At 48.0% G+C, this 12,246-nt stretch overlaps 2 protein-coding genes across 4 annotated transcripts in view; both read left to right on the forward strand.

The window, feature by feature from the left end:
* AFDN (afadin, adherens junction formation factor) overlaps window positions 1-7,641 on the forward strand; it is a 176,259-nt gene extending 168,618 nt beyond the window's left edge. Inside the window, exons 31-33 of one of the 2 annotated variants that reach the window (XM_049905603.1) lie at window positions 8-308; window positions 4,073-4,157; window positions 5,612-7,641. In XM_049905603.1, the coding sequence (XP_049761560.1) occupies window positions 8-308; window positions 4,073-4,157; window positions 5,612-5,765 (540 nt within the window). In that variant the 3' untranslated portion in view covers window positions 5,766-7,641. The remainder of the gene's footprint in view (window positions 1-7; window positions 309-4,072; window positions 4,158-5,611) is intronic. The other variant, XM_049905613.1, reaches the window with a different exon arrangement.
* Window positions 7,642-9,635: 1,994 nt separating this feature from the next.
* Window positions 9,636-12,246, forward strand: part of LOC126087884 (kinesin-like protein KIF25) — a 44,592-nt gene continuing 41,981 nt past the window's right edge. The window contains exon 1 of one of the 2 annotated variants that reach the window (XM_049905742.1): window positions 9,636-9,716. In XM_049905742.1, the coding sequence (XP_049761699.1) occupies window positions 9,672-9,716 (45 nt within the window). In that variant the 5' untranslated portion in view covers window positions 9,636-9,671. The remainder of the gene's footprint in view (window positions 9,717-12,246) is intronic. The other variant, XM_049905735.1, reaches the window with a different exon arrangement.

Genomic DNA, 12,246 nt, shown 5'->3' on the forward strand with positions numbered 1-12,246 from the left:
CCTGCAGAGGCGCCAAGAAGAGGGGTATTACAGCCGCCTGGAGGCCGAGCGGCGCCGACAGCATGACGAGGCAAAGCTGAGGATGCTGGAGCCCGACGAGCCGGGTCTGTGCAGACCACCGCCTCCACGGGACTACCAGCACCCCTGCCCGCCCCCCGCACCTAGCGCTCCTCCTCCCCCACCTCAGCGCCACACCTCCTACCTGAAAACGCAGGCCCTCTCCCCTGACATGCTGTACACTGCCAAGTTTGTTGCGTACAGTGAGGAGGAGGAGGAGGAGGAGGAGGAGGAGGACACCGGCCTGGCAGGTCAGGATAAGTACGCCAGCACAAGAAAGTCTTACGGGAACCTTCCTCCCACCGCCCCTAAGCCGCAGCCCTCCTGCCAGCCGCGCCCCATCTCCGATGGCATCTTTCTTTCCAACTCATTCCAGCCACCTTCCGTCAAAGCCAACAGTACTGTCCTCAAAGCAGGCCAAGCCCCGCCCCTTCCAAAAAAACCGAGCTTCTGCCTTCCCAGTGGCTCCAAAGGTAGAGCGGAAAGATAAAGTCTGGTCACTTCCTCTCCTGTCTCCCTGATTGGAGGCTCAGCTCTGTCTGCGCAGTCCTCACTGTGCCTCCTGGATCACAGTGCACGCTGGGGCCCCATCCCACTGACCCCTGCTCCTGGCTGGTGATGCCCCGCCTCCAATCGGATGTCTGTGTTCTTGGCTTTTCTGTAAATGTTTGAGAACCCTCCAGTCTCTTTTGTGCTTTAAAAGCCCCACTTCTTTGATCAGCTCTCAACAATCAGTCCTTCTCAATTATTCCCTAAAGTGATTGAAGTACTGTTGGTCTTGGCTCTCATTCTCCGCTGTCCAAATAATCCTCGCGTTGGGTTGAACAAGCGCCTTTTTCCATGCACACTGGTGTCTGAAGTACATTTCTGTTTATCGCTAGTGCTGTGGTTACATGTTAAGTTTCCGTTATGTAACATAAGTAGAGCTTTAGGTTCTGGATTAAATGCCACGAGGTCACAGCCTATGGAAAGGTTCGCCTGTTCAGTGGGGGGCTCAGTGGGCATAGTTGACAGCACCCCGGCCAACGAGGTGATGGTGCTGCCTAGCAGCACTGACGCCCAGGCTGCACATGCCAGGCCAGGGACCTGAGTCAGTCTGAAAGGCCGTATCCTGCCCCTGTTCCTCTGACCCGTGTCACTGACCTCTGTCACTCTGTGTCTCAGCACACACAGCCCTCATAGTGAGCCGTGGTCAGCACGCAGTTGCCTTAGCTGTAGCCTCTAAGCTGATCACAGAGCCTCAAGTTCTTCTGACCACGCAGGACCCAGAGGCCGTTCCCCAGATGTGCAGTGGCTTACGAGCCAGCATTGGACGACACGTTAAAACGCGGACCTGTGGCTGCAAGGTCCTGAGTTGAGGCTCCTGTCACCGCCTGAAGGGGATCAAGTTCTGGCAGTGAGCATTGTCAACCAGCACCATCATTTTGAAAGAGCCTGAGAGTCTCCTAGTTCTGAGTGACACCATGCAGGGACTCAGCCGTTTTGGAAGAAGTTGAAAATTACTTTCTTTTTAAAATAAGCGATTTCTTTTTCTTTTACAGTCCCACTTGCAGGTAATCTAAAAACCAGTGTAACACTGACTCTTACATAGAAAGTGGGCTTTGCCAGAATTCTTTTTTTCCACCTGGATCAGAGCTTTTATTCTCTTTGAAGGTTCAGTACAAAGTATTTAGGTTGAGTCACTCTGGAAGCCAAATTACATCTTTTTGTAAATCTTTTGTTGTAAATATCTGGTGTTTGATACCTTTTAGAGACATTTATGGAATAATAGCAATTTTTGAAGGGAGATGCCAGCAATCTCCTTGTGTCAAATTATAAGCTGAACTATAAATGTTTTTTAAGTGGCATGTCACAGAGGAGGTTTTGGTGACAGTTGAGAATACCGTAACTAGACATCACTTCTGACCACCCTGGCTGTCACACTACTAACCCTGATTTTATCTCACACCCCAAACTCCACCCAGGAGCAGGTTAATCCTGCCTCTGGTTGTGCGGGCTTCCTGGAAGACTTCCTTCGTAAAGTACAGAGCTGTTTGCACTCTGGTCTTGCCATCTCCATCTCACTAACATCGGTGCATTCTTTTCAGCTCCCTCTCTGTGGGAGCCTCTGGTGAAGCACGCTTCTGCAGTCTGCACCTGGCTTCTTCCTCTGCGTGCTGCAGGGAATGAGCACGTGCGCTGGAACGGGAGATCCCGAGTTCAGTAGAGCAGCCCTTCCAGCATACTCTGCCACAGCTCTGAGAAGCTCCTGCGAAATGGATGAATTCATATAAAGTCAGCTGAAAGTATTTGATACTCTGAACGTTTTAAAAATTTGAAAAGTCTTAAAAAGTTGAAGGATTAATTTTTACCAGTGGAAGAAGCTAGTGTCATCCGTAAAGCAAAGCTCAAAAGATCCAACACAATGTTTTTTAAAAGCAAACAAAATTAAGAAAAAAATTAGAATTGAAAAAAATCCCACCATTGCAGATAATTTCCCTGAAGTGCTGTCTTGTGTCACCTTGAGTTAGAGGTGGGTTCCTGTCTGATCCTCTGAGTCTTTGCTGAGGGTGATTCTTTGTACGGTAATTGTGGGAGCTGTGCTACACGGGGACAAGTGGAGATGCAGTGCCACGGGGTGGCAGAGAAGCAGCAGCTTCACCTAAAACGTACCCCATGAGTTTGCACGAGAGGTCCTTTTTAGAGAAAAGAAGCATAAAAATTCATTTTTGTGCAACTTGTCTAAAAAGGACAATTTAAATGCAGAAGCATTATAATAATTTTGTGGCCTGTCTAACCCAATGCTCAGTGATGTCAATATTTGCAGAATATTTCAAGCGTTTATTACCAAAGCCTGTATTATTATAAAGTAGCCCTGGTGTCGCAGTGATTAAGTGCTTGGCTGCTAACTGAAAAGTTGGTGATTTCAAACCTGCTTAGTGGCTCTTCAGGAAAAAGACTTGGCGATCTGTTCCCATAAAAGATTACAGCCTAGGAAACCCTATGGGGCAGTTCTGCTCTATCACGTGGGGTCCCTATAAGTCAAAAATTGACTCAGTGGCACCCAACGATGTCAACATATTGTAAGCAAAAGATTTTTCAAATGTGAAATTTTCTTGCTGATTTTACAATTGATAGAAATACATTAATGCTGCTTTAATGCATTATGGTTTTAATAATATGATATTAATACTAGTATCTTAGATACTTTCAGAGTCGATAAAGCTTTTTACCTGCATCATCTCCTTTGCAGTGGACAGGACAGGTGTTGCTGTCACGAGGGCGGAAACCTAGTAACCTCCCCTCGGTTGCACAGCTAGCAAGAGGCAGAAATGGAAGCCATAACCTCAGCGTTCGACTTTTAGGCCAGTCTCCTTCCCGTCACGCTGCGCTACTTTGCATCTTATTTTTTTCATTGTCACTCTTTTGGAATCTGCAGCACTGGCACTAGGATCTAAATGCTAAGTTTTTTTTTGGTAGTTTCTTTTAAGATTTTATTTTGTTTTAATAATTTTAGCCATTTATTTTTAAAAAACAAACCAATAGCTGTCCCAGGAAGAGGAGCTTCAGTCCTATGATTAGTTCCTAGTCTTTGGGTCACTTTTTTGCTCTCAGTGATTTTTAGTAAGAAGACTCTTAGCGTCAGGAGTGTGTTCCAGAGGGTTTGTTCACCTCATTAAGTCTTCTGTGGATTTTTCTCCTGAACTTGTGATAATTACGTGTGTTATTTGTTGTAAACCTTTTGGATCTATATATTCATCAATACCTAAGGCTTAATTGTTTTCCTCTCTAGTGAAAGAGGGCATGAGGTCATTTAGTGAGCACCTTTTGAGGGTAGTGATTGGGTTACTCCGGCCACTAAGAGATGCGATTTTTAAATGGGTGGATCCTTTATTAACGGTGAAGGGCCTTTTGCTTTCATACTTATTCAGCAACTAAGGTTGGCTGTTTTTGTGTGGCACTGCATCTTCATCAGCAGTAGAGTGTTGGATATAATACAGCTGCTCTAACTGTGACTTTTTCTTTTATGGAAAAGGGCCAAACTCTTACACGGGATCTACTGGAACAGCCGTTAGCACTCATGATGTTTACCGAGATCCAAGAGACAAACGGTCTAAAAGGTATTTACAGCTGCCATGCTGCTAACTTCTTACCTAATTGCTTTTTCCATTCCTCATGGCTTTTTGTGTGAGGCTGCAAGTGGCTGGTTAGGATTCCGGAACTTCCTAGTAGTTCACATGTTCCTTATGTAAAGTTGCCTGCACATACAGGTTTCTTTTATTCTGTATTGCCACCATCCTGCTGTTTCCCGCTGTGGTGCAGGTGTCCCGGCATCTAGCCAGGACATAGGGCAGCGGCCACGCTGCTGTTCCCTTCTATCAGGGAAGGGCAGAAATGTTGGGGCAACACACGAGTGTCTTCTCGACCCCCTAAGGCCCACCCTAATAGTGCTACAAACCCAGTGGCCTCAGCACTTACGCCAAGTGCCTTCACCTGGGATATGATTAGGAACTCTGTTGCCCAGGCAGTTCTCACAGCTTTGAAGTTAGACGAATCAGGAAAATCATCGGTATCACACTATAAGTTAGGTATATTCATTATTATATAGGTCTAATTATTATTAAGTATGTTTATAGATGCCTCTCATATACACATAGGATTTATTAAAATGCTATATTTTGAAACTATATCCCTTCAGTCAGCTTATTTAACTCACAGGAATTACCTTCTTGCTAAAAACTGTTAGCATTTTCAGAACTAGATATGACTGGAGGAAGTTAACATGTTAGTAATTAGACCATCCCTGCCCTTTTTCTATGTGGGTTTAAATACAGTCCCAATAATTTTCATTATAGGAAAGGTTATGGCAGCATTTAACAAAGAATAGTCTCTTACTGAAAATCTTACTTAGGAATAAGGAGAGGAAATGGATGTATGGCGAAATGCCTCCTTTGCCATGAGACCAGAAGAACTGGATGGTGCCTGGCTACCATTACTGAACATTTTGATCAAAAAGATTGTATAGAAGAATCCTGATCCAAAGAGGGAAAATGTAGAACAGAATTTCAAATGCTTATGGAATCCAGACTTTCTGGAGCCTTAGTGGTTGGATGAACCTCTAAAATTGTGGCCTTGGAATAATCTTTAAACCTTAAACCAAAACCAGCCCCTTCACCTCCTTAACACCAAACAGCAGTTTAGCTTAACTAGTGAAGAATGTCTGCCTTGAGCATTATGATCTTTTACAATCTGTTGATATGGGATCAAGTTGACAAGAGTAACTCAAAACATTAGATAGGAACCTTATGGGGCAGTGAGTTTGTGTTAATAGGGGAGGAACAGCTTGGAAGAGGAGTGTGAGCATGGCTGCACTACTGGAAGAATGTAATCTGTGTCACTGAGTTGTGCATGTAGAAACTTGAATTGCTGTATGTTTTGCTGTGTATATCCTCAACCACAACAATAAACTATAAATAAAAAAAACTTTCACTTAATTTACATTATGCAAACTTGCATAATTATTGACAAGCTAATTCCATTTGACATATAACCTTTACACTTCCCCTTTGTGCAGCCAAGATGCAGATCTGCCTGGGATTTCTGGAGCACCTGAAAACTTGACATTCAAAGAGCGTCAGCGTCTCTTTTCACAAGGCCAAGATGTGTCCAATAAAGTGAAAGCTTCGCGGAAACTGACAGAACTGGAAAATGAACTGAACACAAAATGAGAGAAGGGCAGAGGAGCTGGAGTTGACCCAGCGGCCCTCCCAGGGTGGATGTGTGTGGAGGGGTGAGCTTAGGATAGGGGAGGGGAGGCCACATTTTAAAGTAATTTGTCATTTCTGTTTCTAAATGGTTGAGGTTTAGAGATGTTGCAATTCCGAGAGATTTTATTTTCCTTTACCGAGAGATAGTCGTTTATACAACTTAAACACTGTCTCATCTTTCAGTGATCTGAATCACATGAAGATGACTTCCTCTGTTAGTTTCTGTTTTGGAATCTGAGTTCAAAAGGGGGCAGAATAAAGGGTGGTAGAAGATAATGAGGTGTTTCTCCTTTCCCCCTTGCCTTCCCCCCCATAATTGACCACGGAGCACAGGCAATGGAGTTCTATTTCTGTTCTTTTTAAAAAAAAAAAAAAAAAAAAAAAAAAAAAAAACTTTATTTTAGCTGTCAGAGAATAGCTTGAACTACTCAGACCCTTGTCTGCACCACTCAGTAGCAACTGCAGACTGTGTCCTGAGTCAGTGTGCCGGGAGACCACCTGACAGTGCACCTGTAGTGACCTTTTCTCGTCCTCTCAGCAGCAGTGGGGCAGGTCAGATGGTGCCTGCTGCAGGCAAAGTGGAGGCACAGCTGAGAGTGCTCCGTCTCGTTCCTGAGAGCGCGTGCCCCCTGATCACTTCTAAGTATTTAAGAACGCATTCTCAGAGGAGAAAAGTCTGAGGACTTCAGCTTCGGGAACTTTATTTTTATAAACACCAGATTATTGTTAGACAAATACATGATTGGTGATGTTGAAGGTGGCAGTTAGCTTAACAAGTAAACTACTTCAGATATTTCAAGCAGTGTCAAAGGCCATCGTGGCCTGGACAGTGTTGCTCATGTGAGTAGGACCCAAGAAGGGAGAGAGATTAATAGGGGACCTTCAGGCACAGCTGTTGCTTGGAAACTTTGAACGGAAAAAGGAGATTTACATCCATAGACTTCCAGGGAATGGCAAGGGCTCAATTACATATGGCATTTGTAACTTAAATATTGTAAGAATAACTCATGGCAGTTCAAGCTATTTTTCATAGTAGAATAAAGACTTATTTAATTTTATTTGTTGAATTATTAGTTACCACTGTCATTTCTTCAGCTATGGGTATGTGGCTGATGTTGGGGAGAAAGACCTCTGTTTTATTGTGTGATGTTAAAATGGTAAATTACATTGTGATTCTGAGCACATTTTCTGTTTGACCAAGTTCTGATGTGGGGTTAGATGATTTTCTATACCATATTGTTCTCTTACAAATGCGTGTGTTAGGACAAGATACACACTTTCACACAGCAGCGAGAGGCTCTCACTGCCTTAGAAATCACTTTTAATGAGAGTTGTATGATAAATAACCATGTGAGTGTAAATATTTTTCTATGTGTATCAGAGTCCTTATTTGAAAGTGTGTTGTCTCATTTAAGTAAGAGAGTAAAATGGTCCTGAATGTTTATGAAGGATTCGCCCGCTTGCTCTGGAAGCTTGAGGAAAACGAAGCTTCTTCCAAATACCTTGAGAACACTGGCAGCCTGACGGGGACGGGGTCCACACAGCCCCTAAAGAAAAGATGCAGAAGAGTTACTGTTGTGTTAATATGTAGAGAACAACAACTACACACAAGTACATGTAAATATCCACAGGCAAGGAGATCAGCACAACCTGCAAACAAGTGGATTTGGCCGTCTTTGGACTATTAGGTCAAATGTGAATATGTGTAAAAGTGCTTTTCATAATTGTGCATTATTATGGGGGAAAAAACATCAAAACTGCTGTAGTTTTCCATTTCTACTGTATTTCAGTTGCAACCTATTTTTAATAAACTTTGTATGTATTTAAGTGTATTTGCTATTTTTATGGTGCTGACAAAGTTTCTATTTGTAATACCACCCTTCTCCTCCCCTGCCTCCTCCTGTCTGTGCACTCTCATTCATTAAGTGCTTACTGAGTGTCATTTATGCACCAGGTGGTGTTCCCAGTGTGTGGGGAGATGCTCTTTGCCATGGCCCACTGGCAAACTGAAACTTGGGTTGACTTGTACATGGGCCTCACACCCTCGCCCCAGACTTCAGATGATTTCTGCTTTGCACAGCCACAGCCCCAAGGGATCTCGGTCACACCCCACGTCATCTCCTCGTTGCGGTCCTGCACACTCCCAGCCACTACTAAATCTTACACAGTAAGGTTCCCTGGTTAGATTTGAGGGGCTGTTGGACTATAAAACCCGTGAGAGCCAAAGAAGACGGGAACTGCAGTAGAAGCCGGCTTCGTGCAGCCTGGAGTGGAGGGATGGCTTTGGGTTTCAAATCCAGGGGCAGCAGCAGCACAAGTTCACACTCCAGTGTTTCAGCATGAAGGTGATCGGGCTCTGCTGCTCAGCCTGGATTCTCCCCGCCCCCCCACCACCTGCCTTTGCATGTGGATCACGCTGGTTCTCCCCCACCTCCTTTGTGGCCTGCCTGTCCCCTACCTTCAGCTGCACTCCCATTTTCCATGGTTCTTGTTCAGTTTCTTGAAAAAGAACATACCTTTTTGAACCAAGCCAGTAGACCTCAGCTAATGTGGCCTGTGAGATGTGTAGCCCTGAACTGGCCAGTCAGTCGATGCCTGGGTCACAGGGGTCTCAATAAATGGTTTGGGTGAAAGGGTTGGTTTTGTTGGCTGGAAGGAAAGCTGAGCAGAAATACCAGGACTGGGCAGTGCCAGGATGGAAGGGAGGAAGCAGTCCTCAGACAGCTGAGCATCTGATGTGTTCACGTGTGCCCTGACTTCCGGCACCCTGCCTCTTGTAATGTTTGGTTCATTCAGTTATTCAACAAATAACGGAGCCCCTCCTATGTGCCAAAGTGCACCAGCACTTTGAGCTGCATGATCACTTAAGAGCAGTAAACGGTTTCTGTAGTGTGTGGCCTGTCCCATAGGATGAGGCAGGGTCACAGGTGGGTACTTGCATGGCCTGTCAGATGGGATGCGTGCTATTGGGAACAGTGAGGCAGGATAAGCCCTCTCTAGTGGGAGGTCATTTGATCAGAATCCAGGAGGAAGGGTGGGGCAGGGCACTGGGAAATCTCAGGAGAGCATCCCAGGCAGAGAGAGCAGGGGCAGAAGCAGCCGGTGGGAACGCGTTAGAACCCTCAAGCAGCAGCGAGGAGGCCTGGGGAGCGAAGAGGGCAGGGGAGCAGCCAAAGGGCGTGCAGCCCAGCGCTGCTGCCCACTGGAGTTGGATTTTACTCTGAGCGAGGTGGGAGGCCGTGGAACAAGTGGCCAGAATTTCACGAGGCCGTCGTGATGGTACAAATAGCGGGGGCTTCATGGGGACGAGGTGGGAGCTGTGAGCATTTGAATGCAGTAGGATGCGTTGGTCCATAGATGGGGGATGGGAGAGAGGAGTCTAAGATCCCAAGGTCGCACGTCTGTGGCCAGAGCTGCGGAGTTGTGCTTTCTGAGCCCGGGGAGGCCAGGCAACAGGCTTGGCAAGAGGACCTGGCCTTCCCTTCCGAACACGTGTGAGGTCCCGGACATCCCCTTGGCTGCGCTAGATGGGCTGTGGGACGTGTAGGTCCGAAATTCAAAGGACAAGTCCAGCAGGTCTGGTTGGGAAGCTGTCTGGTATAGGAGCTATTTCAAGCCCCAGGACACCCCACAGGCGCAGGGAGCTCCTGCGGGGGATTGTGGGGGTGGGTCCTCCGTGGGGACAGAGTCTCTAGAGGGCCTGCGTGGGGTGGCGACAGTGGGTGGGGCCTGCGTGGGGTGTGGACCCTGTGGGCGGGACCTTCCCGGGGCGGGGCCGTGTGGGCGGGGCCTTCCAAGGAAGACCAGGCTGTGGGCGGAGCCTAGGCTCGGGGAACCGCCGGCCACAGCGGGCCAGGCTCGCGAGCAATGGCGGGGGCGCGGCGGGAACCACAGCTGCAGCCCCGGCTGCGGGTGAGTCGGCGGTGCTCGGTCGGGGTCCCATCGGGCACACTGTGTCGGTCCCACTCGGCGTCCACCCCGCGAGGCCGCCGCCCCCTTCCCCCACGGCGTCCACCCCGCGAGGCCGCCGCCCCCTTCCCCCACGGCGTCCACCCCGCGAGGCCACCGCCCCCTTCTCCCACGGCGTCCTCACGGCACGGGCCCGTCCCTCACGGCGTCCGCACGGCATGGCCCGTCCCCTCACGGCGTCCGCACGGCACAGACAGTCCCCTCACGGCGTCCGCACCGGCGGGGCCCGTCCCTTCACGGCGTCCGCACGGCACAGACAGTCCCCTCACGGCGTCCGCACGGCACAGACAGTCCCCTCACGGCGTCCGCACGGCACAGACAGTCCCCTCACGGCGTCCGCACGGCACAGACAGTCCCCTCACGGCGTCCGCACGGCACAGACAGTCCCCTCACGGCGTCCGCACGGCACAGACAGTCCCCTCACGGCGTCCGCACGGCACAGACAGTCCCCTCACGGCGTCCGCACGGCACAGACAGTCCCCTCACGGCGTCCGCACGGCACAGACAGTCCCCTCACGGCGTCCGCACGGCACAGACAGTCCCCTCACGGCGTCCGCACGGCACAGACAGTCCCCTCACGGCGTCCGCACGGCACAGACAGTCCCCTCACGGCGTCCGCACGGCACAGACAGTCCCCTCACGGCGTTCGCACCGGCGGGGACGAGGCACGGCCCATTCCCCCACAAGGCATCTACACCACAGGGCTGCCCCCGCCGCACAGGAGGGTGCCCAGGGAACCTCATTTCCCCAGTGTTCGTGTCCCCGTGTCCCTGGTCTTCCTCCCTCCTCTGGTCTTCACAGACGCCTCTCACTGTATGCAGGCCTCACCCCGTGCTTCTCACCTTCCTCTGTTCCTCCGAAGCTCTGGTGGTCCTGCACACTGGGATGGCCCTTCAGGGGAAAGGACTTGCTTTGCTAAGTGCTTATTTCCCAGGGTCTGCAGCAGTGCCTGTGATGTCTAGGCCTCAGGAACTATTTCTGGGGAGAAAGATGGGTGCTGCCAGGGTCCCTGGCCTACCCATCAAGGGCCCTCCGAGAGACCTTGTTCTGCTTCTGCCCTGCCTCCAGAGTGCCCAAGGTCACAAGTCTGTCTTATCTGCCACCCTGTCACCTCTGCTTTGATTTTCACCCTTAAAAATACGGTTTGTCTATTCAATTTATGTATACAACAGTGTTTATCAATTTGATGTACGTAACTATTTGCTGCATCACAAATCCTCCTGCATAGGTGGAAAGCTTGAACAGGACAAAAGAATACTGCACGGTTTAAAGTCAGGAAAGGTGTGCACTAGGGCTGTATCCTTTCACCATATGTATTCACTGTGTATGCTGAGCAAATAATCCAAGAAGCTGGACTACATGAAGAAGAATGTGGTGTCAGGATTAGAGGAAAATTCATTAACAACCTGAGATGTGCAGATGACACAACCTTGCTTGCTAAAAGTGAAGAGTACTTGAAGCATCTATTGATGAAGATCAAAGACTATAGCCTTAAGTATGGATTACCTCTCAGCATAAAGAGAACAAAAATCCTCCCAACTGGACCGATAAGCGAAGTGATAAACGGAGAAAAGATTGAAGTCGTGCATCATAGTTTGATCCACAAGCAATACCCACAGAAGCAGCAGTCAAGAAATCAAATGATGTGTTGCATTGGGCAAATTTGCTGTAGAAGACTACTTTTATTAAAAAGCAAAGATGTTTCTTTGAGGACTAAGGTGCATCTGACCCAAGCCATGTTGTTTTCAGTCGCCTCATATGCATGCAAAAGCTGGACAATGATAAGGAAGACCAAAGAAGAGTTGATGTCTTTGAATTATGGTGTTGGTGAAGAATATTGTATTATACCATGGGCTGCCAAAAGAACAAACAAATCTGTCTTGGAAGAAGTACAGCCAGAATGCTCCTTAGAAGCGAGGATGGCGAGACTTCATTTGGACATGACATCAGGAGGCACCAGATTCTGTCTTAGTTATCTAGTGTTGCTATAACAGAAATACCACAAGTGGTGGGTGACTTTAACAAACAAGAATTTATTTTCTCACAGTTCAGGAGGCTGGAAGTCCAAATTCAGGGCACTGGTTATAGGGGAAGATTCTCTTTCTTGTTGGCCCTGAGTGAAAGTCCTTCTCTCTTTAACTTATGTTCTTTGGCGATCTCATGTAGCGTGGCATCTTTCTTCCCCCAACTCTGGTTGCTTGACACTTACTTAATCTGCTCTTTTAAATCTCAAAGGAGATTGACTTAAGACAACTGTATACTAATACTGCCACATTAACATAACAAACAAAACCCATTCTCAAATGAGATTATAACTATAGGTATAGGAGTTAGGATTTACAACACATGCTTCTTGGGGACACATATTGTGAAACCCACATGTCTGTCAGTTTGTTGTACTGTGGGGGCTTGTGTATTGCAGTGATGCTGGAAGCTATGCCACTGGTATTCCAATACCAGCAGGGTCACCCAT

Source organism: Elephas maximus, chromosome 1, assembly GCF_024166365.1.
Source record: "Elephas maximus indicus isolate mEleMax1 chromosome 1, mEleMax1 primary haplotype, whole genome shotgun sequence".
Taxonomy (NCBI): Eukaryota; Metazoa; Chordata; class Mammalia; order Proboscidea; family Elephantidae; genus Elephas; species Elephas maximus.